At 57.6% G+C, this 27,894-nt stretch overlaps 4 protein-coding genes across 9 annotated transcripts in view; 3 read left to right on the top strand and 1 right to left on the bottom strand.

The window, feature by feature from the left end:
• The first annotated feature begins 64 nt into the window (after positions 1-64).
• On the top strand, positions 65-7,914 carry ZMYND19 (zinc finger MYND-type containing 19). Of its 2 annotated transcripts, XM_032479046.1 has the most exons (7): positions 204-340; positions 901-1,017; positions 1,631-1,690; positions 2,482-2,588; positions 3,204-3,344; positions 7,017-7,197; positions 7,362-7,914. In XM_032479046.1, exons 4-7 carry the CDS (start codon positions 2,488-2,490, stop codon positions 7,503-7,505), a joined length of 567 nt encoding a protein of 188 aa, XP_032334937.1. In that variant the 5' UTR covers positions 204-340; positions 901-1,017; positions 1,631-1,690; positions 2,482-2,487; the 3' UTR covers positions 7,506-7,914. The 2 variants fall into 2 exon arrangements, with proteins under 2 accessions (XP_032334936.1, XP_032334937.1); XM_032479045.1 differs by lacking the exon at positions 901-1,017 and having other exon boundaries at positions 65-340.
• Positions 7,915-10,981: 3,067 nt separating this feature from the next.
• DPH7 (diphthamide biosynthesis 7) lies at positions 10,982-23,612 on the top strand. The gene is made up of 9 exons (XM_032479043.1): positions 10,982-11,424; positions 12,122-12,255; positions 12,607-12,694; positions 12,815-12,909; positions 13,422-13,594; positions 16,925-16,994; positions 17,083-17,148; positions 17,333-17,505; positions 22,965-23,612. The coding sequence occupies exons 2-9, from the start codon at positions 12,248-12,250 to the stop codon at positions 23,387-23,389; spliced, it is 1,098 nt and encodes a 365-aa protein (XP_032334934.1). The 5' UTR covers positions 10,982-11,424; positions 12,122-12,247; the 3' UTR covers positions 23,390-23,612.
• Positions 23,613-25,145: 1,533 nt separating this feature from the next.
• MRPL41 (mitochondrial ribosomal protein L41) lies at positions 25,146-25,803 on the bottom strand. The gene has a single exon (XM_032479044.1). The coding sequence runs from the start codon at positions 25,669-25,671 to the stop codon at positions 25,264-25,266; it is 408 nt and encodes a 135-aa protein (XP_032334935.1). The 5' UTR covers positions 25,672-25,803; the 3' UTR covers positions 25,146-25,263.
• Positions 25,804-25,896: 93 nt separating this feature from the next.
• The window catches only part of PNPLA7 (patatin like phospholipase domain containing 7), a 45,928-nt gene continuing 43,930 nt past the window's right edge, over positions 25,897-27,894 (top strand). The window contains exons 1-2 of one of the 5 annotated variants that reach the window (XM_032479037.1): positions 25,897-26,057; positions 27,289-27,320. In XM_032479037.1, the coding sequence (XP_032334928.1) occupies positions 27,291-27,320 (30 nt within the window). In that variant the 5' untranslated portion in view covers positions 25,897-26,057; positions 27,289-27,290. Of the gene's footprint in view, positions 26,058-26,119; positions 26,652-27,288; positions 27,321-27,894 lie in introns of those variants that run through there. The other 4 variants (XM_032479036.1, XM_032479035.1, XM_032479034.1 and 1 more) reach the window with 4 other exon arrangements.

The raw sequence follows: 27,894 nt of genomic DNA, 5'->3' as shown, positions 1-27,894 counted from the left end.
GGGATTGGCCGGGCGGCGGCGGGCGGGGGTGTGTCAGCCCGCGCCCCGCCCCCGGTCCCGCTCGCTGTGGTGCGCGCGGCGGCGGCGGCGGCGGCGCGTGGCAGGTCCGGCGGGCGCGAGGCGGCGGCGGCCCGAACCCGGCCCAGCCTCGTCCCGCCTGCCCGCCCGCCTGCCCGGCCCCGATCCCGACCTCGACTCGTCCGCCTGGCCCGCCCGGCGCGCCGCGGCCCCGCCCTGGCCCCGGCGCTTCCCGAGGGAGCGGCGCCGCCGGCCGAGCGCAGGCCCGGCCATGACCGACTTCAAACTGGGCATCGTGCGGCTCGGCCGGGTGGCCGGGAAGGTGAGCGGCGCGGGGCCGGGGTCCGGCCGGGGCGTGGAGCGCTGGGCCGGGGGCCCGGCCGGGGCTGGGGTAGGGAGGCGGCGTGCGAGGCCTGGGGCGCGAGGCAGGGACCTGGCGGCCAGGGCGAAGCTGGGGATCCGGGGAGTGAGTCTGGGGGGCGTCCGGGGACCGGGGACTCGGGGGCGGGCTGCCCCAGAGTACAAGCCGGCGGCCCGCCACCCGCACAACCGCTCGGCCCCAGGGCCCCGACCGTGCGCCGTGGCCGGGGGAGGAGGGGGCTGGCGGCTGCGCTTGGGGCTGCGGGAGCGCAGGTCCTTCCGAGGTGGCGCGCTCGCTCCTCGCCGAGACCGTCGTGTGCGCGCCGCCCCGTGCCTGCCGGTCCGTAGTGAGCTTCGCGCAGGGTTCGTGCTGCCAGCAGCAGCCGGGTTTGGCTGAACCTCAGTGAGCCTCGCCGGAGCAGGGCCTCCCTCTGCTTCTCTCCCTTACCTGGCCCCGCCCTCCTCGTGTGCGAGTCTGGGGCTTCCTGGCACCTGTGGGCATTGAGGCTTGGCTGTTTCCAGGAGCCGGCCGGCCGTGCAGCTGCACCAGCCACGGACCGTACCCTGGATGGGAACCCTGTTCCCATCACCAGCGGCAGAAGCTTCTGGTAGGAGAGGAGCAGAGGCGGTCAGACGAAGGTAAAACCGGTTCAGATTTTGGAAAAAAAAGATTTCTAGGCAAGAGTGAGATTCGTCCATTTGAGGGACCGGTCCTGCCCTTCCTACAGGAGGGATGTTCTGTTTCTAACTAGGGTGGGGTGGGCTTCCCCATTAGCTCAGATCCCTCCTAACTCAGTGACCGTTGCACTGATGGCCTCCTTTAAAACTTACCTGGGACGTTTTAGGCCGACAAAAAATAGAATGAACAATTGAGTACCTGTGTAGCAACCGCCCAGCATAATAAGTAAACACCAGTTGAAACCTTCTGGATACTTGGTCTCAGCCTGGGCCCCCTCCCAGGCTCTGGTGGGATGGTGGTTTTGGACTGGATGTATCAGCACGCAGACCTACTGCTTAGCCGCCGGCAGTCCTGTGGCTCTTCTTATGGTTCGTCTTGAGCGGAGAGGAAGTGGAGCCTCATACCTCCTCACACAGTCGCAGGGGGGAAGGACCATCTCTGGCACATCTTCCTGCTTTCTGGGGTGGACTGCCCTTCGCCTGCTGGCCACTCTTAGTCTGAAGGGGCCATTCCTGCTCATTCTTGTACCTCATGCAGGTTCCGACTGTAATGTTTTGAAACCTTAATTTCCAGACCAAGTACACACTGATCGACGAGCAGGACATCCCACTGGTGGAGGGCTACTCCTTTGAGGTGAGCATGGCCGTCCCTCTGCTGGTCCCACCCAGGGAGGGTCAGGAGGCTGGCTCTTCTTCCTGTGAAGTGAGGGCAAGACCTGGCACATGAGCGTCTGAAGCTGGCCGCCGAGGCCCCAGCCAGAACCCAGGTCCCGGCAGAACCTGGCCATCACTGCCCAGTGGAGCCCCCACCCCACCGCCTCAGCCGTGCTCACCTTCCCTGCTTCCACCCTGGCTGAAGCTCTTCCTGAAAGAGACAGAATTGTGTCATGTTTGTGATGGGGAGTTCAGTGGACAAGCCTCTGTCCCCTAGGAGGCCCCCACCTTCTCTCTGGCTGTGGCCTGCGGCCTACCTGCTGCTCCGTGCCCTAGTCTCACCGGCCCGAGCTCCCTGCCCCAACTGCACCCTGCCCAACGCCTGTCCCTCTGTGTCCAGTCCTTACCTACCCTTTTCCCTCCAGAACCTCTGGACCCACCATAGTCCTGAGCCCTTCACGCTTTTGCTTACTTTTTCACGGGCTTGCCTTTTTTTCTTACTGGGGGTTGGGGACTTTTTTAAGGGCAAGGAAGTCTATTTCTCTGTGTCCACAACATTTTGCAAAGAGGGTTCTCGAGTTTGTCTCAGCTCAGTGTAGCAGGGTGCTCAGTGCCATGTCTTGGGGAGCTCTGCAGACGCCTGGGGTCCCAGAGACGGGCCTGGCCTTTGTACCTCCAGCTTGTTCGTTTCACTCATTTTTCTAAGAGGAACTTGGAATGTTGTTGAGAATTGGAGGCTTCTTAACAGACCTTTTCCCTGTTTCTTCTCAGGCCCGGATGGAGGTAGACGCAGATGGAAATGGTGCTAAGATATTCGCATATGCCTTTGACAAAAACCGAGGAAGGGGGTCGGGAAGGCTTCTCCACGAGCTGCTGTGGTGGGTGTTTTCGGCTGCTGTTTCCCTCTTGGCCGGGTTGCGGGTGGGTGCTGATGTACGTGGGGTGGGGGGAGCCAGCAGGGCCCCGCCTTTGTTGTCAGATTGCCCTTCCCCAGGTCTCCTGCCTACTCTGGTATTCTTGCCACTGACCGGGGCGGGGCGGGCGGGACGGGGGACGGACTGACAGCATCCCATGACACCGACAGGGCAGCTTGGAAGTCTGCACACCATGTGTGCTCTGCACACAGCCACTGGGGGAGGGCAAGGGCTGGTCCCTCCACTGGGCTTTTGCTGAGCCTGTAGGTGGGATGTGGGGAAGGGCCTTCTCTGCAGTGTGAACAGTGAGGTTCTGAAATACTTGGGGCCACTCAGATGGGGCGTTCTCTAGGCTGTGGGTTGGATGGTTTGGGGTTCCACCCTTGGCTTCCTGCTGCCTAGCTCTTAAATCCAGGGGCTGGGCTGTCCTCATGGCCTGTCCTGTTTGGGATGCGGACCAACACCCTTGGGTTCCTCTCAGCAGCCTGGTTCCGGATGAGCCTGTCAGTGTGACAAGGGGCCAATTGAGATGTTTGGGAGGGTCAGAGGAGCGCATCTGGACAGCTGTCTGTTTCCTAGGGAGCGGCACAGGGGGGGCATTGCCCCCGGGTTTCAGGTGGTGCATCTCAACTCGGTCACTGTGGACAATCGTCTGGATAACCTGCAGTTGGTGCCGTGGGGCTGGCGGCCCAAGGCCGAAGAGATCTCCAGCAAGCAGAGGTGGGTCTTCCTGAGGCCGGGGCTGGGGCCAAGGTGCCCCCTGAGGGAGGACCCTCCGAGCTCACTGCCAAGATGGGCCGGGGTCTGCTCTGTGCTCTGGGTTGAGGGACCTTGGTTACTGTCCTTGAGAGTGGGCGGTCCTCTTTTTTTTCATTGGGGGAGGATGACTTTTTAATAGTTATCTTTTTGGGTTGGTCTTCTGAATTGGCTCTCACAAGGAGGAGAGTTGTGTGGGCGGGGCCTCGGTAGGTAAGCAGGACTCGATACAGACACCTTTGTCTCAGGGATGCCGCTACGCATGAAGATGGGTCTTTTTGTAAATGATTTGCCTAAGTGGTTTAAGGGAGCAGGATGGTGTGGTCTGGGGCCTTGGCCGCTCGGCCTCCACGTTCCCTCGGTAGGGGACCCCAGGAACAGCCCCACAGTGAGCTTCTTGGAGCCCTTGGCTTTGAGGAGCTGGAGGACCAGCTGGACCGGAGTTGGGAGCCAAAATGAGGCAGAGTGTCCCTGGCCACATGGGGATCATTTAAGGGCTCCCTGGGGCTTTTGCCACCTGCTGGGGCCCCTGAACGGCTTTCCTGATGTTGGCAGTGCTGGTGCTGACCTCCCCGACAGACAGAAGTCAGCAAGGCGATGGGGTGGGGGGTGGTCAGTGTTTCTCTTGATGCTAGCGGTGGATGGAGACTGGGTGGAAGCTTTGCAGCGTTCACCCTCAGGGTCTTGCCAAGCCCCACGTAGTGGAGGAGGTAGATCACACGGCCAACTGGGCTTGGGGGGGTGGTCCCCAGGTATCAGAAGGCCATATCCAGTACGTGCTGCTGCAGCTCTGGAGGGTGTCCTGCACCCCCATAACTCTACCAGGTTCTGGCGGGCGAGGGGCAGAGGGCTGGGTCTCCAGCACTCTGGGTTTTCTGCTCTGATGTTTCAGTCTGACCCTGTTTCCCTCAGGCTGCTCTTGAGAGAGGCCGCCCACAAGAGGTGAGTTAGGACTCATCTTCCTGGGGGTTGTTAGTCTAGGCTTTCAGTTGCAAGTGACAGAAACTGAGCCCAATCTGGCTGAAGCAAAAATAGGACCCTTATTGGCCCCCCGCTGAGATGTGGAAGCCTCAAAGCCACCACCCGTTCCCAGGAGGTGCCGCCAGGGCCGCACACTTGTTTTCCACAGCATGAGGAGAACTGGAATCAACTCCAGTGAGCCTGTTTTGATGCACCCTTCTGCCCCCGTGTTGGGGACAGGAGGGTTCTTTCATTAGACAAGGTGAAGGCTGTGTTGTCAGAAGGCATGCAGGGGCAGCCTAGCAGACGAATCGGGTTCCCCAGGGTTGTCCAGCGTGCACGCAAGTCAGTGTAGACCTGGGACAGCCCCCACCCAGCGATGGCCTGTCTCCTTACAGGGTCTCTGGGTTGTGAAGCCTGTTTTGGGCAGCTCGCCCTGTGACCAGTTTACGTTCGTGCGTCTGAGCATCGTTTGTTGTGAGATAAAGTGACCACAGTTAAGACCTGTTTGGAAGCAGGTCGCTTACACACAGGGCTGCCCCACCTGGTGGCCTCCACGGGGCCGTGGCCTGGCTGCCCATTCTCCTCCAGGCCCAGGACCACCCCGGAGGCTCCTCCCTGCTGGTCATCCTTGGTTTGCCAGTGGGGTTCAGGCCCTCAGTGAGGTTCACTGCACTTGGGGTCAGAGCCAGCCCGAGTGTGGCCTGGAGTCTCCACAGGCATGGGCGTTAGGAGTCTGTCCATTTGTCCCCAGGGCCTCTGCACGGTGGCTCCTGTGGTGGGATTAAGCCGCCCGTGACGCGAGGCAGGCACCTCAGCTCCTCCCAGGCCTGCACCCTGCTCCTGGAGGGCTGTCTGACCAGGCTGGAGGGCCCCTCTGCAAAGGTGCGTCTCCCTCCCGTTCTGCCCTCCAAAGCTGCTGGAGCTGAAGCCTGTCTCTGGTAGGACTTCATCACCAGGCTCAGGAGCAGCCAGTGTCCCCCCACATCCTAGCTTCCACCCTTCTTTAGAAAATGTTTTTATTGTGGTGAAGTACACATAACGTTTACTGTTTGAACCACTTTTGAGCGCGTGGTTCAGCAGTGTTACGCTGTTGTGCAGCCGTCCCCCCATCCGTCTCTAGAAGTTTCTCACCTTCCCAAACGGAAGCCTTGTCCCTGATAAGCGCTGAGCCCTCGGCCCCTCCCCGAGGCCTGGCCCCGCTGTTGCATGAATCGACAGCACTAGGGACCTCGTGGATTCAGACAGCAGTTGTCCTGTGATGGGCTCATGTCACTTCACCTCATTTAAGTCCTCAGGACTCCTCCGTGTTGTAGCTTGTGTCAGAATTTCCTTCCTTTTCAAGGCTAAGTCATATCCCACTGCATGTGTATATGTGCCTAGGTATACATACACACGTGTCTACACACGTGCACGTCACACACATTGGTTTACCCCTTCCTCTGTCGACGGGCACCTGGGTGGCTTCCACCACTTGCCTTTTGTGAGCGATGCTGCCATGAACCCAGTTGTACAAACAGCTCTTCACGTCCCCTGCTTTGGATTCTTCGGAGTGTGTGCCTAGAAGTGGTGGAACTGCCAAATCATGATAATTCTGTTCACTTTCTGAGGAACCAACATGCTGTTTTCCATGGCATCTGTCCCGTTTCACGTCCCCACCAGCAGTGCGCAGGGGTTCCAGTGTGTCCGCGTCCTTGCCGACACTTGTTTCCTGTTTGTGTGGGAGCAGCCGTGCCCGGGAGTGCGAGGTGTCCCTGTGCGGTGGGGACGTGCGTCTTCCTGAGGACGGTGGTGCTGGGCAGCTTTGCACGTGCTTTGGGCCATGTGGGTGTCTTCCTCGGGGAAACGCCTGCTCGGATGCCCTGCCCATTGTGGATCAGGTTGTTGGGTTTTTTGTTGAGTTGTAGAGGTCTTTATATTGTCTGGGTGTTAACCCCTTGTGGGATGTAAGATTTGCAAGTAATTTTCCTCATCCTGTGGGCTGCCATTTTACTGATGCACGAAGGTCTTGAATTTCCACGACATCCAGCGTGTCTGCGGTTTTGTTACTGTGCCTCTGATGTCATAACCCCGATCGTTGCCAAATCCAGGGTCAGGAAGCTTTTGTCCGATGTTTTCTCTAAGAGTTGTATCGTGTTTAGGTCCTTGATCCATTTTGAGTGAGTTTTGCAGGTGAGTTTAGAAGAGGCTGACCCTTCCCTGTAGTGGTGCCTCCAGGCCTGGCCCAGGAGAGTGGGTGGGGCGGGGGTTCTTCACACACCCTTCCCTCTTGCAGTGCAGGTGGTGCCTCCTGTGAAGGCGGCCTTGCGCTTGCCCCGCCCCAGGTAGAACTCTCCAGTTTCAGGCTTGGCCCGCCCTACGCAGGAAGCCCTGAGAAGGACACACAGCAGCTCCCGGTCAAGGAGAGGTGGCTCAGCGGCTGGGCCTGGGGTCTCCAGGCATTGGGGAGGTGGTGAGGGAGGCTGACGCCGCCCTGCCCAGTACCTTTCAGAGGGAGGTTAAAACGGGCTAAATGCCTGGTGTCAGGAAGAGGTGCGCCTGGCAGCAGGGTGAGCTCAAGGACAGTCAGGCTGCCCGTCAGTGTAGAGGAAGCCGCTGTCCGCTGCCGCGTTGCCCTTGTCACCCCCGTGCCTGGACCACTGTGGCCAGAGCATGCGAAGTTGGCTTTCCTCGCAGGGAGCAGAGCTTGTACTGGCTGGCGATCCAGCAGCTTCCCACGGACCCCATAGAGGAGCAGTTCCCCGTGCTGAACGTGACCCGCTACTACAACGCCAACGGGGATGTGGTGGAGGAGGAGGAGACCTCTTGCACCTACTACGAGTGCCACTACCCGCCCTGCACCATGATGGAGAAGCAGGTGGGCGGCCGCCTGGCCTGGCCTCGCTGGGGCGGCCTGCAGACCCCTCGCCTCTCCCGGCTGCTCTCCCCACGGGGGCTGTTCCTCGGTCCACCCTGAGCGGCTCTTGCGGTCCTGTGGCCGCTCCCCAGGGTGACCGGGCACGCCGTTCTGTGTGCTTTCAGCTCCGCGAGTTCAACATCTGTGGGCGCTGCCAGGTGGCGCGCTACTGCGGCTCCCAGTGCCAGCAGAAGGACTGGCCGGCCCACAAGAAGCACTGTCGGGAGAAGAAGCGCCCCTTCCAGCATGAGCTCGAGCCAGAGCGATGACCGGGCAGTGGAGCGTGCAGCCCTGCACTCGCGGCTTCCCATCTCCCTGGGGCGCTGCCAACACCGGCAGGCGGCTGGACCCGGAGCTGCCGCAGGAGTCACTCCCGCACCTGCACCGGACCTGGACCCGGACCCAGACCCGGACCAGCACCACCGCCCAGGGCCCCATGCCCTGCGGCCCGGCTCCTGGAGCTCAGAGACAGCTGGGAGGCTCCCGCGGACGCTTCTCCTTATTTATATGTTAATACGTTTGTAAACTCATGTACAGTTTTTTTGGGGGGAGGCGGTGGGGGGCGGAGGTTACAATTGGGTTGGTTGCTGTAACACCTGAGCTCCTGGGCTGCTGAGTCAGGCAGGGCGGCGGCCTGGGACTGTGGCACAAGGCGAAGTAAAGGGTGGTACCGCCCGGCGTGCCGGCTGCTCTCTGCTCTCCTCATCTGCCATCTGGGGGTGGGGGTGCAAAGGAGACCCAGACCTGTCCTTGTCTTTGTCCTTGTCCTTGTCCTGGGGCAGGAGCTGCTGGGGGTTCTTGTAGGTTGCCCGCTGCTCTGGCCCCGGCCCTGGTGAATTCTCATTTGACTCATGCACTGAGTGGGTGGGAGCTGGGGGCAGGAGGTTCTGCCCGGCAGGCCCGCTGAGGTCCGCCCTATGAACTGGAGCGCCCCAGAGGGGTGAGCACTGCTTCCCTGGCTGCTGGGCTGTATCCCCAGGCCAGGCCTCCCTCTGTTCCAGGAGCCACAAACCTCTGAGAGCTGGGCAGCACCGGGTACACCTGCAGAGTTACTTGGGGCCAGGCCGTCTGGCTGGGGACTTGCTGGTCTCCAGGGCCAGCCAGCCAGCCTGCTGGAGGCCTTGATCTTGGGAGAGTGAAGGCTGACCACACCAACTCTGACCATCTGTCCCGGGCCCTCCCTGGCCCCACGTTGGTCCTGCAGGCCTCTGCCACACCTTCCCGTTTGCCACCTTCTGCCATCTTCCAGGAGGCTGCGTGCTCTTGCTGCTTCCCCGGGCTGGGGCCAGCCACTAGGTGGCCGTTGGTCTGTGAGCTGAGCTTTTAGTAGCTCCTTTTACAGAACTTGGCGCCTTCTGGGCATGTGTCCCGGAATTCAGGGCTGGGGACACAGGTGAGAGCAACATTCAAGGAGCAGGAGGAAGACTGTCCTGACCCCAAGGGAAGGCAGGAACTTTATATGCTCCACGTGGGTTTTACTGAAAAGACTGCTGCTGTGCAGTTTGGGGGTAGTGGGCCTTCCAGGTCAGGACCTTTTTGCTGCATAGGTGAGGTTGGCTGTGGGCTCCGGACCCTCGGTGAGCAGTAGTGGGGCTCAGGAAGCTACCGGGAGGAGGGCGTGTGATCCTGAGAGACAGTCACAGACAGCAGCTGGCTGGAGCCCTTGGGACAAGTCCAGGGTGGGATAACCCCTGCTTCTGGAGGCCAGCTGTGGCCGGGACTGTTGAGGTTGGGGCCTCCTGAGTAGGCCAGCACATTGAGGTTTCGGCGAGCGTCAGACATGGAGCCATGGGTGTGCTCAATTTGCTTTCAAACACAGGCTCCTGGGCTGAGGAGGCCCGGAGCATAGGCTGTGGGTCCTGCCTGTGTCCTTTGGGGAGCAGTCAGGGCGGACCTCCAGCCTGTTCACATTCCCTGACTGGCACCAACTGCTCTGTGGTCAGCCGTTCATAGGGCAATTACACTGAAAGGGAAGCGGCGGGGTCTCAGCTCCCCCATAGGATGCCACACTGGGTCCTGACCCTGGTTGCTTTCTGCCGGGTCTCATGGGCTCATCTGGAATAGCCTTGACCCGGGGATTGCTGTCTGAGGTGACTGCAGGAGCCACTGCAGTAGCTGGTGGCTGTCCCCTACCTGAGGGTGCTGTGCCCTGTGCTGGGTGATAGGGACCCTGAGTCTGCTGGTGCAGGGCCCTGCGCTGGAGCGGGGCAGGTACTGTGGGGCTCCAGGTGTTCACTCACACCCCTACCATGGCCTCTGCAGTGGACGCCCTGCTGAAGGCGTCCCAGGGTCCACAGACTGCTCTTACCCCATTTGCATCCATTGTCCTTCATCTGATAACCCGCCCCAGGTTTACTTTCTCTTTTGATGGCTCTGACCTCTTGACCTTGATAGCCACACATCTGAGAGCCTCTGAATGTTCAGCATTCACTCACATGGTTAAAACGTGGGACTTGTTCTTAACTGGAGCATGGTGTGGGGCTGCTTGACCAGACTGCCTTTGGTACCAGGTCAAATCAAGACACGTGGCTTCAGGGTGCCCGGTTGCTTCCTGAAACCGTTTCTGCTGCTGTGCTGCAGCTGCCGTCCTAGCTGTGGACCCACGTCTGTATTTCCAGTCGTAGAAACCACTTTGGAGCCACAGGCTCACTACCCACGTATCCATGTGGATTTCAGTCTCACGTCCAGGTTCCCAGGGCTACTACAACAAAGCATTACAAACTGGGTGGCTTAAAAACAATGTATTGTGGATGGAGGGTATAGCTCAAGTTGGTAGTGTGTGCTTAGCATGAGGTTCTGGGTTCAATCCCCAGTACCTCCTCTGTAACATAAATAAACCTACCCCCCAACAAAACAAAACAAAACACCCAACAATGTATTGTCTGGGTGCTGGAAGCTGGAAGCCTCATGTCCAGGCATTGGCAGGGCTGGGCTCACTCTGAAGGCTCAAGGGAAGGGAAGGTGTGCTCCGGACTCCTGGCTTAGGGCAGCCATGCCCTGTAGATCAGAATACCTGGCAAGCCTGTCTTTATGTTTTCTTCCGTCTGTGGGTGTCTCACAGTCCAAATTCCCCCTCATAAGGCCAGTCCTAGTGGATTAGGGTCACCCTAATGACCTGGTTTTAACCAGAGTACTTCTGTAAAGTCCCTGTTTCCAAAGGTCACATTCTCTGGTACTCAGGTTAGGACTTAAACATATCTGTGGGGGATACACAATTAAATCCTTAAGATAGCCCACACTTGCGTTCCTCAACATACTGTAGAGTCAACTGATTTTATTGAACGGTGTCAACACGTACTCGGTCTCCCAAATCAGATCATGACTGCTGGTCTCCCTTGCATCCTAAGTCTAACTGGCAGGCAGAGCCTGCCCCTCTGCCCAGACCCTGGTTCTCCGTGCCCTCTGTTCACCTTCCCGCCCTCCACCCCTGCCAGTGCCCTCCGGCCAGCCCTGTCTGCTTTCTGTGCTGTCCAGCCGGCAGGTCTGCGCCCCGCGACGCACCGCACTCAGGCCCTCCAGAGGGTCAGGGAGGGCAGACCAGGCTCAGTCCCTTTGCGTCAGACCCTGAACTCGGCTCCCTGGGTGTCCAGGCCCTTTACCCGCCCCATTCCCATGCCCTGCTTTCCTCTATCAGCTCAGCTGTCCCGAGAATCCGTGCAGGACACGCGGCGCGCGTCTCCCAAGCCCGCGTCTGGGCGGCTGCTAAGCGCGAGGGGAGCACGTAGGGCCAGCTGAGGTCCGCCGGCCGGCAGGGGGCGCGGGAGCCCGGCCTCCCTCGCGCGGGGCGTCTACGGAGGCCGGAAGTCCTGCCTTGGCGCTCCGGAAGGAGTCGCGGAGAGGGGACGGCGGCGGAAGTGGGAGGAGTGTCGCGCCCGAGCTGAGCAGTGCCCCCCACCATCCCGGCCCTGGCCCCGCTCTCGCCGCAGCTCCGGGCCCGCCGACCCTGCTCTCAACCTGGCTTCATCCGCCCGCCTCCGCCACCCACTCTCCGCCACCCCGGTCGCCGCCGCGTCCTTCTCCGAATGCTGGGCGGCCGGCAGTCGGGTGCGGCTGCTGCAGGCGGTGGACGCGGAGCACACTGCGGACTCGGTGGAGTGGTGCCCGCTGGAGGGCTGCAGGCGCCTGCTGGCGTGCGGCACCTACCAGCTGCGGAAGCCGGAGGACCAGCCCGCCGACCCGGGGGGCAAGGTGCGCGGTGCCCTCCGGCCTCGCGCGGTCTCCACAGGCCTTCGATCCCCAGGTGGCATTTCCCAAGCAGCTAGAGCCCCAGGGTCGGGCTCTTCTCTGGAGAAGAGCGAGAAAGGGCTCCCAAGAGGCAGAGCCGACCGCAAGCCTCGGTCGAAAGAGAAAACTGGCGTGGAGTCGCACAGGGGGTGCAGATGCGACATTGGCCTTGTGGCCAGAAAGTAGGTTAGAAACAGGGCATCCCGAAAGCAGGATGTCATCTCTGCAGGCGTGGTTCAAGTTTACGGATGAAGTCTAGAGTAAAGAGAAAATGGGATTCGCAGTAGCTGTACCCACTCTCTTGAAGGCATCTATGTGCATCCAAACCAGACACTTTAAAGCGTGAGAACTGGTGCTGGGGCAACAGCCCTAAGCCAGGGCTGTCCCAGGCAGACTGAGCCCTGTGCTGACCCTAACCCTGCTCTTGGCCGATATAGAAGGAGGCCGATTTATAAGGAGTCTCCTGTGCTGAGTAGAGGAGGGCTCAGCCCCTACCCATTACTTGCATACAAGAGACATTTCTCCAGCTCAGGAAGTCGGGGTGCTGCCTCCAGGCACAGTTCCAGAGTCTTGGCCAGTCTCTTCTTTCTTTCAGTCCCCATCCCTGGGCTCCTCAGAATCTGTGAAGGTGATTAGAGGACTCACTTGAGCTTTTTTGCAGAGTGGACTGGATGTTGATGAGCCTCAAGTCCGTTTAGGCCGCCTCTACCTGTATAGTTTCAATGAGGATGGTTCCACTTGCCCCCTGGTTGAGATCCAAAGGAGAGATACGTCTGCAATCCTGGACATGAAATGGTACGACTTTGGGAACAGTCCTGCTTGTCTGGAATTTGTTGTGAGGAGCCTGATGCCTGGCAGCGTTCCACAGGGCGGGGGAGTGTCTGAGGCTTGGGTTCATTTCTTTACCGTCCTGTCCTGCCCACCTGTTGGCACCTGGAGGATGCTGTAGACGGGTTTTTCCACATCTCTGTCAGTCTGGGAAGCAATGCTAGTTTTCTGCTTCATAAGCTGGGGAATCTTGTTGAAACAGAATTGTAGGCTCACACCCAGTTTTGAAGCTGAAATTTAAATAGTTACTGGGGTGCATGGTGCTCTCCAGTGCTCTGGGCACGCCCCGGGTTCTAACTGGCACGTGTGTCTTCGCAGGTGCCACGTCCCAGTGGGCGGCCACGCCCTCTTGGGCGTGGCGGATGCTGGCGGGTCCGTAGAGCTCCTCCGCTTGGTGCGATCCGAGGTCGGTGACAAGGGCCAGGCCCTTTGTAGAAACAAGGGGACGGCAGCATTCCTGGACCAGAGGAGAAATCCTCTCTGGGTCTGAGGCCGTGCCCCTTTGATCACGTTCCTTTCTCCACAGCAGAACTCTTACATGCTAGAGCCATTCTCCCGCTTTGCCCTGGAAAAGCGGGGTCTGGCCTTGTCCTTGGACTGGTCCACTGGGAAGGCTGGAAGGTAAGGGCTGGCATTGGTGGGCCCGAGTCTTCCCCTGGGCATCCACTCCTATCTTCACGCAAGAGAACGAAAGCCACCTGTGCTGGCCTCATCTGTGGCTCCCCAAACCTGGGAACATCACTGCCAGGCCTGATGGAAAAAGAAAAAAGTTCGGCCTTTTAGTTAGAAGGGGTGGTGTTTTTATCGGGAGGAGCTGATACTTATTTATTTATTTAATTTTTTTACTTTTGGGGGAGGTAATTTGTTTGTTTACTTATTTATTTTGATGGAGGTACTGGGGATTGAACCAAGGACCTCATGCATGCTAGGCATATGCTCTACCACTGACCTATTCACTCCCCCCTCAAGCACGCTTCTTAAGAGGCATGTCCACACTCCAGGTCTGTGGAAAGCCTCTGTGTGACATGCTGTGGGGGCATAAAGTGTCACCAGTTGGGAGCCAGAAGAGAGTGATGCGTTTGAGTCTGTGCTTGAACTTCAGCCAGGTTTCTCCATTGGTTCCCTGTGTCCAGAGCCAGTGACCAGCCCTTGAAACTCATTAGCAGCGACTCCAACGGGCAGCTGTCCCTCCTGAAGGTGAGCGAGGCAGGGCCGGGGCTGCAGGCTGTGGCCACGTGGCAGGCCCATCACTTTGAGGCCTGGATTGCTGCTTTCAATTACTGGCAGACAGAGGTTGTGTATTCAGGTTGGTACCCCCTCCGCTTCGGTTCTCTCTCAAGTCTGGTTGAGGGCGCAGGGATGGGGAGCAGAGAAGGCTACTTGATTCTGGTCCTGCTAGGATCACGAAACCCTCTTGCGGAGAGGGTATTTTCCAGGGCAGAGGCCGTGGCTGGGGCTCACCTAGAGGGCGAGGTGCAATCTGTGCAGGCCCTGCAGGCCCGGATGGTGCCACCCCGTGCTGGAGCAGCTCTGGTGAGGCCCTGCTGTGCTGCTGTGGCGGAGGGGGCCTCACTCACTCTCACAGTCCAGTCGGAGCCCCTCCCTGCTGGTGCTTCTGGGTCCAGAGTTGAATTTTCATGTTGGGTTTCAGGTTTGTTTCCTCTTTGGAGTATTTCACTGTCCCAAAGAAAAGGAAGCATGAAGTAGGGTTAATTTCCTGGTATTGGTAGTGGTATGTATTTGGGGGTTGCTGGGGTGGGAATGAGAGGTGAACAGAGCTTGGGGACGGGGGGCTCTGGGTAGCTCACGGGCAGGGAGGGCACTGGCCTCAGCGAGAAGGCGGAAGAGGAGCCGGAGAGTTTGCAGAGAGGCAAAGGAAAGATCTGACCCGTCTCCCTCTCTCAGTTGCTGGGAGTGTGCTCAGCCCCACGTGAGCTGAGTTCTGAGTGTGCTCAGAACACCACGTGAAGCCGGGGTGTTCTGCCGGCTGGTCAGGAGGCTGTGTGACCTCGCCCCGCCACAGCGGAACCTCTTGCTGAGTGACAGCGACAGCTACACACCCGGTCGCACGGCAGCACTCACACACCGGGCCCCTGCGCCCCCACACTTTTCCCTGGTCGTCACACCACGCTGCCTGGACTGTCCTTTTTCCAGCCTTCCCATTACCTGGGGGGCCCCTTTCCCACAGCATGGAAGTGTTCACTGTCCTCTGGACCCTCCTCTTGCTCCATGTCGTTGTTTTCCTGACCTCCGTTAATGTCTCTTCCAGAAACACTGTGCTGTGGTTTTTAGCCAGACCTTTTTCCTGCATTCTTGATGCATTTATCCTGCCTGCAGGGGTGCTTCGCAGGCACTCGCCCAGGATCACGGGCTGGGCCATGCGCTCCTATGCTGCCTTGTGCATACCTGCCCCTCCCGCTGTCCGCTCACCCCTCCCCTGAGTGTGTGTTGCTGGTTTTACCACAGGAGCATCTCAGAATTGGCCATCTCTCTCTCTCTCCACTTGTCCGGACTCAGTCTCCTCCCGTTTGTTGGGGCTGAGCCCTGAGTGATAGCCCTGTGTTCATTCTCCCCCTTTTCCAGTCCAGCCTCCACTCTTGTGAAGACCTGCAGCCTCCGCCCACCTCGTGTACCATATTGCTCTTTGCAGCTCCTGCCAGAACACTTGGTGTGAGACCTGTGGTCCTGTGCCTGCCTTTCTGGTCCAATTTCGAACCCTCCTTCCATGCCTCTGACTTCTTTTCTTCAAATATTCCATGTTCTCAGCAATCTTGGTGCTTGGTCACGTGATGTCTCCTTTAGGCGTTAATTCTACATGTCTGGCGGGGCTCAGCTTACAGTCTCGTTTTTAGAGATGCTGGAATCGCTCTCTTGACATCCTGTGCTCATCCTAATTCTGATTATGTGTTTAATGCTTGTTCTCCCCTGAAGGAGGGTCCTTTCTGGGTTACTTGTCACACCCTTGAGCAGCCTCGGGGAGAACAGTGAAGATTTAATTGTTTGAGCTCTCATTTCTGAACCAGTTTCCCTACCCGAAGGCTAAGCTGATTCAGAGCAGAGGTACAGGACAATGATGTTATAACGCAGGACCAGGCTGTTCATTCAGCAGGTGTTTACTGAGCACCTGCTGCCTGCCAGGCACTGTCTTGGGGGCTTGGGACACACCCGTGAGCAGGCTGACAAAAGTCCCTGCTTTCATTGTGCTCACACCATCTGGCAGGAGACGGCAGCGAACAGGAAGCACAGTGTGCGCGGCAGGTGTACGTCCTCTGGGGAGAAGAAAGGTGGGACGGGCTGAGGGGCTCAGGCGTGCGGGCAGGTGCAGGTTGTGTGACAGAGCACAGTCGCCATAGGCGAAGGGCCCCAAGGCAGGAGTGAGCCCGGTGTGTTCGGAACAGCGCGTAGCCAGCGTGGCCGGGTGGCACAGGCGGTGCTGGACTGGAAGGTGAGAGCAGAAGCCGCGGGGGCACGGCCTCGCCAGCCCCGGGAGGGACTGTGGCTTCAGCTCAGCGTGGAGGGAGCCGTTGCGGATGTTGAACAGAGGAGTGATCTCTTCTGGGCTGTGTTTTAAAATCTGAGGAGTGTGTTGAGTGCAGACTGCAAGGGCTGTGGTGTCGCCTGGAGGCCTGTCACCCCCGCGGGTGCACGCTGGGAGCAACGGAGGTGAGAAGTGGTGAGGCTGCTCGGTGTGAAGGCAGTCGGATAGGCGTCCTGGTGAGGCGAGTGTGATGTGAGAGAGAAGGACAGACCATGGTGTAAAGACGCCACAGGCAGCTCTCCTTACGCACTCGCCACAGAAGGCAGCTGTGCTTGAGGCCCACCCGCAGGCGCCTTGCCCAGATGGCCTGCTTCTGCCCGTCCACTTGGGCGTGGGTCCACCCGTATTCTTTGTCCCAGGGTCTGTACTTCGCTCAGTAACTACCTGTAGGTGGGTGGGTGGTTGGACGGGTGGTGGCTGGAGGATGGATGGAAGGACAGGTTTGTGGGGGGCAGATGGGTGGACGGTGGGTGTAGATGGTCGGGGAACGGAGGGCTCAGGCCTCCGAGGGCTTTCTGCTCCTGTTTGTCCTCCCTGCGCGACCTGTTCTCCAGCCGTCCCTTCCCTCCCTCCTTCAAGGCAGCGCGGCCCTGTGCTTGCTGTTGCCTTTCTCCCAAGGCCGGCTGTGGGTCGGCGTGCCGCCCCCTTGCTCTCCCTTTCCTCTCAGTTCCCCCAGGACAAGCACAGGGCCTCTTCTGTCAGGTCACAACCACGTGGAGCGGCGCTGCAGGCTCCAGAACCTCAGGTCTCCACATTTGATGCCTCCCTTGTGCAGGTCCTGTTCAGAGTCCCTTGACGTGGGTGCAGGTTCCTGGTGGTCAGGACCCCGAAGGGTTGAGTCACGTGTGACCTGGAAATTCTCCCCTGGACTTCCTGGCCTGCCCTTTCTCCTCCTGGGGCAGCCTTGGTCCTTCCCTCTTCCCCACACACGCCTTCTTCAGGTTACGGCCAGGGTGACCATTCCCAGGTGCTGCTTTGGCTCTTCTGCCTGGTGCCTGCCTGCAACCCCCCGGGAGGATGGTCCCCAGGAACCTCCTCGTGGGTGAGAATGCCGCCTGAGACGCGCCGGCCGTTGTTGGGCATTTCTGTTCTGTGCAGGTGGGGACGATGGCCTCCTGAAAGGCTGGGACACCAGGACGCCCCCCACATCCGTGTTCACAAGCAGAAGGTAGGTGGTGGGGGGCCGGCGCTGCCCGTGCCTCAGGGTCCCAGGGGCCTGCCAGGGCACCAGCTCAGTCCCTGCCCTCCGCTCACAGACACTCCATGGGCGTGTGCAGCATCCAGAGCAGCCCACACCAGGAGAACGTCTTGGCCACAGGAAGGTGAGACCCAGCGTCTGTTCCCATGCCTTCCTGCACCAGCCGTGGCCTCTCCGTGTCGTGGCGGTGGCCATGTCTCATGGGCTGGCCCTGAAGGGGCGGTGGGCCCTGGGTCTGTCTGGGAGGGTAAGCAGGTGGGTGCCCTGGGCCCCGCGCTCCCATGTGCTCTCTGTGGCCCCGGTTCCAGCTACGACGAGCACGTCCTGCTCTGGGACACTCGGAACATGAAGCAGCCGCTCGCGGACACGCCCGTGCAGGGCGGGGTGTGGAGGCTCAAGTGGCACCCTTTCCGCCGCCACCTGCTGCTGGCGGCCTGTGTGCACGGAGGCTTTAAGGTCCTCAACTGCCAAAGGGCAGTAGGTGAGCGGGGGCCCCAGTTCTTGCCTCTTCGCATGTTCCCAGGGCCACGCCCGAGGCCTTGCCGAGGTTTGTCACCCTGCCCTCTGCGCATGGCTCTTACCTGACCGTCTGGATTGTCATGGTACCTTCTGCATCTCAGCGACTTTCTGGCCCTATTGGGACCCCTCCTCCAGACGCATTACCGCTTGTCGCTTTCATAACCATCCTTGACCCACCTTTGCCACATCGTCCTGCTGTGGTCAGTGTGGTCCCTGTGGTCTGATGCTCCAGGAGAACCTGGCACTGGGAAAGCTCTGCCTGAGGCCGAGCCACAGCGTGCGGCTGGGGGGACGCAGCCCCTGCATGGTCTCCCTTCCCTTCACCTCATGCTCCTGTGGGTGCTTGGAATCTCCAGGTGAACCTGACCTGTCATTCTTTTGCTGTCCAAACTATTTCCGTTTCTTTTCTCAGCCCCCACCCCTGTCCTCCCCTCACTCTCAGCCCGTGACCTCCCGTCCCCTCCTCCATGCAAAGAAGCGACTTAGCGCCTCAGCCCCATTGTGGCTCCTGGGGCCGGGCTCCTCTGCACTGGCTCTGCACCAGCGTCCTCCTCTGAACCCACGCTCCTCCCTGCCCTGGCGGCTCGCACTGTCACAGTCTGAGGTCGTTCCTCTCCGTCAGCGTCGGCGTTTTGTGATACCTTCTTTGACTGAGTGGCTATTCACGAGTGTGTGGTTTAATTTCCACATTCTCGTGGGCGCCCTCGATTTCTTTCTGCTAGGATTTCTGACTTGACGCCACTGTGGGCTCCTCCGGGCTTGTTGAGGCGTGCCGAGCGTGCGGCCGCCGGGGAGAGCCCCGCTTGCCCCTCCGAGGGGCCTGCGCTGCTGACACAGGCGGAGGGCCTGTGGGGGCGGTCAGGGCTGCTGCTTCCTTGCTGACTGTCCGCCTGGTTGTTCGTCACTGACAGCATGGGGCTGAAGTCTCAGCTGTCACTGTTGGCTCCTCCTCAGTTCTGTCAGGTTTTGTCTCAGAGGTTTTGGGGTTCTTGTTAGGGGTGTCCTTGTTCATAACTGTGTTTTCCTCACGTATGGACCCTCTTGTTGATGCACGGTGCCCTGTTTACCTATAATAAGGTTTTGTTTGCTGTAAAGCCTCTCCTCTGACGCTGGGGAGCCACTCAGGGTCCCTCACGGGTGCTGCCTGCTTCCGTCTGTTCATGGTCTGAGTCTGAAATTGTCTCCTGTCCTGGGCCGGACCCTCTTCCACCAGGACCTGACAGAGGTGACATTCTCTCCTCAGTGTGTTGGGTCAGGAGTCACGTGACGCCACTCTGTCCTTTGTGGCAGATGTTAACTGGACCATGTGGTCAAAGTGGTTGCCCTAGCTTTCTCCAGTGTAAAAAAGCTATTTTTCCTTTGTAATTAATAGCCTGTGATGAGTCTTTGAACCTGTGTTTCTCATCAGACTTTCACTCAATCCATTGATGATTCTTGCCTGATAAGTTACTACTGTAATTGCAGAATGGTGATTTTCTGTTACTATCCTTCCCACATTTTAAAATTCGTATTCTTTTGTAAGGAAGAGCTGTCCTTTCTTCCATGTGTCTATCTGTATCCATATACAGTTGTTCCCTGGTATCCACGGGGGTGGGTTCCAGGGCCCCTGCAGACACCAGGTCCCTCAGATAAAATGGCCCAGTGTTTGCATTTACCTGGACACTTTAAATCATCTCTCAGTTGTTTGTAATACCTAACACAGCATGAATGTCCTTTTCATATGTCCTCAGAGATTTTTGAGTCCAGGTGGCCCTGTGGCCTGGGGTTCCAAGCCTGTAGCTTCCTCCAGCCTTGGGTCGTGTGGTATTTTTGATCCTGAGTTGGTTGACTCTGTGGGTGTGGAACTCAGGGGAAGGACGGCCAACTGCCCCTCCTTGCTTTGGGGCACAGTTAGCTCCAGGTTCATCTCGTACTTTGCCTCCCCTGCACCCGGGGTCAGCTGTTCCTCTGGAAGTCCTGCGGCCTCTTAGTGCCAGTGTTGTTTACAGCCTGAGATCTGGTCATTAGTTGTGCTCGTAGCCGTGCTCATAGCCGCGGGGTGCTGTGTGGGAGTGTGCATGTGCATGTGTGAGCGTGGGTTACTATAAGGTACTGAGTATGGTTCCGTGTGCTGTACAGAACAAATCTACCTGTTTTATGTATAGTAGTTAGTATTTGCAAATCTCGGACTCCCATGTATCCCTTCCCACCTTCTTTCCCCTCAGTAACTGTAAGTTTGTTTTTTTTTTTAACATTTTTTATTGATTTATAATCATTTTACAATGTTTTGTCAAATTCCAGTGTAGAGCACAATTTTTCAGTTGTACGTGAGCATATACATATTCATTGTCACATTTTTCCTCTGTGAGCCACCATAAGAGCTTGTGTATATTTCCCTGTGCTATACAGTATAATCTTGTTTATCTATTCTACAATTTTGAAATCCCAGTCTATCTCTTCCCACCCCCCACCCCCTTGGCAACCACAAGTCTGTATTCTATGTCTTTGAGTCTGTTTCTGTTCTGTACTTATGCTTGTTTGTTTGTTTGTTTTTTAGATTCCACATGTGAGCGATCTCATATGGTATTTTTCTTTCTCTTTCTGGCTTACTTCACTTAGAATGACAGTCTCCAGGAGCATCCATGTTGCTGCAAATGGCATTATGTTGTCGGTTTTTATGGCTGAATAGTATTCTGTTGTATAAATATACCACCTCTTCTTTATCCAGTCATCTGTTGATGGAAATTTAGGCTGTTTCCATGTCTTGGTTATCGTAAATAGTGCTGCTGTGAACACTGGGGTGCAGGTGTCTTTTTGAAGTAGGGTTCCTTCTGGATATATGCCCAGGAATGGGATTGCTGGGTCATATGGTAAGTCTATTCCTAATCTTTTGAGGAATCTCCATACTGTTTTCCACAGTGGCTGCACCAAACTGCATTCCCACCAGCAGTGCAGGAGGTAATTCCCTTTCCTCCACGGCCTCTCCAGCACTTATCGTTTGTGCACTTTTTAAAGATGGCCATTCTGGCTGGTGTGAGGTGATACTTCACTGTGGCTCTGACTTGCATTTCTCTGATGATTAGCGACATTGAGCATCTTTCCACGTGCCTGTTGGCCTCGCTCTTTTTAAAGGTTACATAGCACACCATTTGGTGCGTATACTACAGATCTCTCTTCCAACTTTCTAGGTGCATGTTTGGGCTCTTCCAGTAGTTTGCCACTGTAAATAGTGCTTGACGTGTATTCTGTTGTGCGCATGCTTCTGCCTCACTGAAGGTATCCTCAGGGCTGCTGCCTAGATGAGGGGCTACAGGGTCCCAGGTGAGCACGGATCTCACTGTTTCCTCACCAGCCACACATGGGGAAGCCTGCCTCCCCTCAGCCTCGCCAGCAGCGCCATCAGGCTTGTGAAGTGGCGTCTCACAGGAACTTAAACCTGCGTGTCTCTAACTAGGAGTGAGGTTAAACATACTCTCACTTGCTGAGGGCTGCTGTTATATCTGTCTCTGTGAAGTGCCTCTGTCTGTCCTTTGCCTGTTTCCCCTCTGGCTTCTGGTCCTTTTCTCTCTCGGCTTGGAGTTCTGTGCAGTGGCCTTGACCCTTGACCTCTGGTTTAGGCTGGAAATGTTTCCTCTGTTGCCTTGATCTGCCTTTGGTGGTGTTTTTCCCCATGCAGAAGGTTTTCTTAAATGTAATACAATTTATAGATTTTTAAAATTCAATCTAGATTTTGTGTTTTAGTTAAAAAGCCTTTTCCCTCCCACACTCAGGTTAGTTTAAAAAAAAAATTCCCTCTAATGGCTATTTTGCCCTTTGTCATGTTTTACTTTATATATTTATGCAAACATTGAAATAAGTATTTCTTTTTCCTTAATTAGGTTAGTTAGTAGTGTGTATATTATTTCTTTGAAAGGATTTTGATTTTGGTTGTATGGTGTGTTCTGTTCTCTGCTCTCATCAGTGTCTCTTTTTGTCTGTATTGTTCCTCTCCCTGTGCCTCCTTAGTTCTCATTCTAGCATTCTGAGTTGGGAGTACAGTTCACTCATCTTTATTAATCTGTTTATGTTACGTGTTTTTATGTTTGAACTTTTCTGTGATGTAAGCATACTTGTAGGTTATGACTGTAGTCATTTCACTTGCACTTTTTATAAAGAAGTTCTGTGATTTGAGTTCGTATTTCCCTTTTATCCATGAGTGGCTTTAGTAGAAGGTTTTTAGACTTCTAGGTGGAAGCAGTCTTTTGTTTTGACCGTGTCATTCATTTTGTTTCACTGCGTTAGGTCGGAATGTGGCCTGCACCATTCCTACTCTTTGGAACTTTCCACCCCTTGCTGCCTAACGTAACGTGTTGTTCTGTTTGGGCTCCGCGTGCCCCCGAGGGGCAGCCGTGCTGTGTCACAGGTGTCATGTCTCTGTGCAGCAGGAAGACCTGTCGTCCACTAGTTACCAGGGCCAGGCGTCCCCACCCGAGCGGGGCATCTCCTGGGCCTTCCTTCCATGCATGTGGCCAGTGTGTCTCTCTGCCCTCTGGGAGCCTCAGCGCCCAGCTCCCTGCCAGAGCCCTCTGCCCGGGGAAAGCCCTGGGTGAGGGAGGAGGGTCTCATGTTTGCCGAGTCCAGCTCCAGCCTTTCCTCATCAGTGCTCATTCTGATCGATCGCGATTCAGATCACTTGGCATGGATCCCGGCACTCAGGAGGCAGCAGTGGCCACCTTCAGGGTGTTGCAGCCTCCAGGCTGACTCTTCGAAGGCTGAATGGTGGGCTGTTGGGGCTTCCCGCTGCTGACAGTTTCCTAAGTCCACATCCCTGGCTCACTGGCCACCCATTTTCCATGGCTGCTCATGCCAGCCTGGTCCTCACCCCAGACCCTTGACCACCTCAGGCCTGGCGACAGCTCATCATTTCTTTCTTCTGCTCGTGGGTCACTTTCAGCCCTCCCTCAGCTCTGTTCTGTCCAGCTTCGCAGTTGCCACGGCACCTCGGAAATTGCTCTTGCTTCAGGTCCTCCGTGACTCCTTTCCAAGCAAAAGCTAAATCCAGACTCTTTTACAGAGCACACTGGACTGTATGTGACGTGGCCTCCAGACGAGCCCCGGTCCCTGACACCTCGGCCATGGCCACCTGCACGGCTCTTCCCCCACTGTGCTGAGTCCTTCGTCCCTGGCTTTAAGTCTTAATGGGAAGCTTTCGCAGGTCCTCTGACTGGGAAGGTGCCCTGCATGCGTGTTCTGTTGCCGGGCTAGCTCCCCTCGTGGGCACAGCACGCTCCCTGCAAGATGAGGACTTTTGTCCTCTGTGCGCATCCCCACGCTCCTCCGCGGGCTGCACAGGGGCTGCTCTTGGCAGAGTCTCGCTTGGAGGGTGGGCGGGGCTGTCGGTCGGGGTGACGAGGTCCACTCTGGGTAATGCTCTGTTTCCCGTGTCCGCCCGGTTTGCTCCAGAGGAGAAGCAGGAAGCCTGCACAGTCGCCCTGTCCCACATCCTGCCCAACGCACTGGTGTACGGAGTCGACTGGTCCTGGCTCTACTTCCACCGTCTGCCGCAGGCCCAGCCGTTATTCCCCCTAGGGTCCTTTCCCTGCAGTGACCCAGGAGCCAAAACTGCAGACGTGGTCTGTAACCTGAAGGTTAAGGGCCAGTCGCCAGCATCCTCTTCTGATCCTTTAGTGGACGATGGAGAGGGTGGTACCAAGCTCCAGGGTGGAGGCAGGCTGAAGGCTCCTTGTGGCAGCCGGCTGCATGCCTCAAGGCTCCAGATCTGTGACTGTGACCTGTACTTGGAGGCAGCAAACTTTGACATCAACCTTCTAGCCACTTGCTCCTTTTATGATCATGTTCTCCACCTCTGGAAGTGGGACAGCAGCTGAGCTAGGGAAGAGGTTGCTTGGTTTGAAGTCATAAGGACCATTTCCACAAATAAAACCAAGAGTGCGACTTTATCTTTTCTGGGAATGAAGTGTCCTCAGACCATCTCACTAAGATTCTCCCCGTCTGCGGGTGACTGCATGGGGCTCAGTGCATTTTACCGAACAGCGCAGTCACAAAAGCTGGTGGCCTGTCTTAAATAAAATGGTGATTCTGTGGCAGCAAGTGGTCTTTGCCCTGGGCTGTTGTGCTGCGGGGCCCAGGGAGTGGGAGGGGCATGGTTCCCAGTCATAAACTTGTCAGTTGCTTGTGTTTTTGTTTTTAAACCCAGAGCAGTTCTTTTATTCAAAAACTGTTGGTGTGTGAATTTCCTCCTTCCTTTAACCAGGCCAGAAAACCATCCCCTGATAGGATCTGCCCAGCCTCTGCTGGGGAGCCCAGCTGGCGGGCAGTTAGGATGGGTGCCCAGTGCCTGGCTGCTACCACCAGCTGCTGGGGAGGAGGGGAGGGGAGAGGTGAGAGTGGGTAAGTGCAAGGCCAGAGACCCCAGACGGCCCTTCTTACCAGCCTGGTGGATGGAGGACAGCAGGCCCAGCTGCACCCTGGAGCTGTGGTTCACGTGACCCTGTTGGCTGCTGCCACTGCTACCTTCTCCCTACACATCATGACCAGTCCATCCAGTCCCCTCCTGTGGACCCTGGGGCCTGAAAGCTCCGCCGCCGCCGCCAAGTCAGAATCATCTCTGCTTCTTGTGTTTGACTTCCAGCTCTTCATACTTACTTAAGCAACTATTTATATAACTAAATGAAGTGGGTTTTTTTCAAAGCTACTTTATAACCCAAGTAGTTTTATATAAACATTTTAAAAGATCACATCATGGCACCAGAAGTGCTTGTAAAACCTCCCATACAGATAAGTAAAAGCTGTGTGCACATTCTGAGCTGCCCTGGCGAGTCATAAACTTGAAACGTGTTCAGTCACACTCACTCATCGTGTCTTCAGTGAACCAAGTAGCTTCCCAGCCTGGACACTGTTAACTCCAAGAACATAACTGGGTTTGTGACTGATCTAACTTCCATGGACAGGTTCCTTCTTGTCTCTCTGGAAGGAATGGATGTTGAAGTACAATCCACAGTGGGGTTTGTCAACATCCACTAAGGATACATAGGTGTTCAGTCAGAAAACACAAAACTTCTATCTTTTGCTTTATTTTCTGATGATACAGCACTCATGCCAGTACAGGTCAGAATATATTAATGTTGAACCCTCCTCTAGCGTTTGTTTTCAGATATTTAACTCAGAGATCAATTAAATATCAAACAGGATTTAAAAGATTGCAGGATTATATGCACTGAAACAGGCAAACACAAGGTGGAAAGAGACTAGCGATCACTAGGGAAATCCTAGTTTTGACACCAGCTTGTGTGGCGTCTCTAGGTTTGTCCCAAGGAGGGCAGTTTCACCTGACCTCCCCCCCCCCCCAAATAGTTACCTTGGATTCCATAAATATTTTCATCAGTCCTCGGGCTGAAGAATCTGGGGGATGAATTAACCAGTGCAGTCACGTGGCTCGGTTACCTCGTAATTCTCTTCCGCAGTCTAAGCGATGTGTTCCCGCTTCCTTCCCAGAACCTTGTGGTTGAGAAAACGGCTCTTTGCAGTTTCACAGGTAATGGAACCTCTGAGAACTTAGCCTAGGTCGCTAACCTGCTACATTGCACGCTTTATTTTCACAATGAATGACAGATGCCCGAAACAAACCCTGTACGGTAGCGAAGGCCTTTAATAGAAACGCAGCGAGGGAAACGCCTTCCCACCCGCCACCCGACCTGGGACGGGCAAGGAAGGTGGGCACAAGTCCTCCGCTCGCGGGCTCCTAGCGCGGGAAGTTCTTGGGATACAGCTGGAAGAGCTTGCCTTCCTGGGTGGGCTCAAAGCCGTACTTTTCCAGGCGCTCGGGGTCGAAAGTGCCGGCCTTAAAGTCCTTCTCAATAGCAGGCGCCACCGCTTCCAGGAAGAGCTGCTTGGCCGTCAGGGGGGCGTCTGTGCCCTCCGGCGCGCGGTAGTTCACGTAGGGCTTGAGCCTGAACCCGGCCAGTTCGGGCACCACCAGCTCCGGGACCATCTCCTTGACCTGCACGAACTTCCTGTCGCGGGCGTGGAAGCCGGTGCCCTTGGCGCCGCGGCCCTTGAGGAAGGTGCGCGGGCCCCGCTTGCTGGTCCACCTGCTCATTCGGTCGGCGCCCCGCACCAGGGCGCGAGCCGCCCCGCTCAGGAGGCCCATGCTCGGGCCTGCACGACGCGAACGCTCCGCGAGCCCAGCGCACACCACGCGGCCGACACCCGCTCGGCGTGCCGCAATCCCCAGCCCCGGCGCGCTCCGCTTCCGGCGCTCACGGCAGCTTCCGGGCCACCCAGCCTCCGCGCCGCAGCGAGAGTGGCTCCGATTGGCTGTGCCGCACCCAATGTGCAGCCTCGGCCTTGCGAGGGGGCGGGGCTGGCGGGGACCCAGCCAATGCGTGGGGCGGGCCGTCGGGAGCGCGGCCGCCGGGGGCGGAGCCTCAAGGCGGAATCCGGGCACCGGGAGGGGCTGTCGGGAGCGCGGGCGTGGGGGGGGCGGGGCTTCGAGTGGAGAGACGGGAGCGCGGGCGTCGGGAGCGCGCGGTCCCGGTGAGTCGCCGCCAAGCGCAGGCCCGGGGGTCCGGTTCTGTGAGGAGGGGTAGCCATCGGCTTCCCAGCCCACCCGGGACACACACTGACTCACAGGGCCGCTCGGCCCTGACGGCCGCAACTCCGACGGTTCCCCACTCAACGGCCCCCCCCACTCGACAGTCCTCAACCCCGAGGCCCAACCTGGACGCCCCCCATCCGGCGGCCTCGCCTCGCATGACCCCCCAACCCGAAGGGTCCCCCAAACCCGACGGCCCCCAACCACAACCGTCCAACGCTACGCCCCTAGCCACCAGGCCCCCGAGACCGCTGCCCCCCAGCCTTCGCGCCGCCAGCTCCGCCGGCCCGGCCCCTCAGCGTCCCGGCGCCTGTGGGCCTGTCAGGTGGAGCCGCGAAAGGCGCTTCCGCTCCGTGGCAGGTGCCGGGCTGCCCGGGTGGTGGGGAGCGTGAGGGTTCCGGCCAGCCTGGGGCCAGGGCGAGAACGGCCCGGCCAGGACTGGGCAGCAGAGTGGGGTCAGGGAGCTGCTGGCCCTTAAGGAGAATCTGAGAAGAAAGGGTTTCCCTGGGACAGGGCAGACCCAGGACGTCTGACCGGTGAGCAAAGGCACCGAGACCCCGCACCTGCCTTCTGCTCCCTGACTTCTCTGGGCGGGATTTTGGAAGAGACAAACCCTCTCTTGCTGTCGCCCTTCTAAGGGGCCTGGGAGCCACAGGGTGAAGGCCTAGACCTGGCTCCTCCCCAGGGCCCAGAAGCCAGGTGTGCAGGGCTGGTCCCCGAGCTCGCCACCCCTTGGACCCACACACCCAACGCCAGGGCTCAGCCACAGATGGGAAACCCTCTGGCACAGGCCACTAGAAAGGGTCTGGCTCACAGCGGGCCATGGCCGCACACCCCGCCCCAGCCCCAGTGCCCGCCCGAGGCCCGGAACTGCGGCCTCGCTTGCCCTTTACTGGCCTGGCGAAGAGAGGAGCCCCAGGCTTGGCTGCAGTTCTGGGCTCCTGGGCATTCGCACCAGGGCTATTTACTGAAAGGAAAGTGACCCTGATTGCTTCTGAAATGAGTTTCTCTTCACGGAGAACAGTTTTTCATCAGGGTTTTCCTCTCAGTGAGAATGTGGAAAGGAGCCCAGGGGACGGGCTGGAAGCACTGCTCTGCACGTGAGCATGAGGCGGGGGGCCACTCGCTCGGAACCAGCCTTTCTTCTTTTCACTTTGTTTGTTTCACTTCTAGCTATGGAGCAAGAGGAGGACGCGGGCCCAGAGGTACATTTCTGGATGAGGAGAGAGTGTCCTTTTAACATCTGCCCTACCGGCAGCTCCTTCAAGCCTGCAGTGTGTGGGAGTGGCATGTGGGGCCCCTGTTCCCCTTGCCAGGGCTGAGGCCCTCCCTCCTTGTCCCCAAGAGCACACTTGTCAGTTCCTGCTTCTCCTGAGGCAGCCTGCTTGCTTTTTGACTCAAGGCCTTTTCCCAGTGGGACATCTGTAGCCACATCACAAAGGCCTTTATTCCTAAATTAGAAAATTAAATGCATTGCAACCACTCTGAAAAGCTGAAAATTCTGAGATGCCCAACCACAGGAGATTGTAAATAGGTCATGGGGCACCTCTGCGACCCCTCCCTGGACAGCCCTGGCTGCCCCCCAAGTGGTGGTTGAGCTCCAAGGATCACACGACGCTGTGTGTGATCCCGGCTCTCTGGAAGACTGGGAAGGCTGCTTTAGTCCTTGGCACTTGTGTAGGAACTTGAGAGGTTAACAAAAGCCCTCCACCCCAGCCCTATCCTGTTCCTGGCTGCTTGGGAGGAGGAGTGTGGGTACCAGGAGGAGAGGAGAAGAGC

The sequence above is a fragment of the Camelus ferus genome, chromosome 4, assembly GCF_009834535.1.
Source record: "Camelus ferus isolate YT-003-E chromosome 4, BCGSAC_Cfer_1.0, whole genome shotgun sequence".
Lineage (NCBI taxonomy): Eukaryota > Metazoa > Chordata > Mammalia > Artiodactyla > Camelidae > Camelus > Camelus ferus.
Note: the sequence above shows the minus strand (reverse complement) of the source record. Positions and strands in the feature narration are given on the sequence as shown.

Coding starts and splice junctions, on each gene's coding strand:
- ZMYND19 (XM_032479045.1), top strand. CDS start 290: ATGACCGACTTCAAACTGGGCATCGTGCGGCTCGGCCGGGTGGCCGGG. Junction 341..1,630: donor TCGGCCGGGTGGCCGGGAAG/GTGAGCGGCGCG, acceptor CTTAATTTCCAG/ACCAAGTACACACTGATCGA. Junction 7,198..7,361: donor GCACCATGATGGAGAAGCAG/GTGGGCGGCCGC, acceptor GTGTGCTTTCAG/CTCCGCGAGTTCAACATCTG.
- DPH7 (XM_032479043.1), top strand. Junction 12,695..12,814: donor TCCGCTTGGTGCGATCCGAG/GTCGGTGACAAG, acceptor CTTTCTCCACAG/CAGAACTCTTACATGCTAGA. Junction 12,910..13,421: donor TCCACTGGGAAGGCTGGAAG/GTAAGGGCTGGC, acceptor CCCTGTGTCCAG/AGCCAGTGACCAGCCCTTGA.
- MRPL41 (XM_032479044.1), bottom strand. CDS start 25,671: ATGGGCCTCCTGAGCGGGGCGGCTCGCGCCCTGGTGCGGGGCGCCGAC.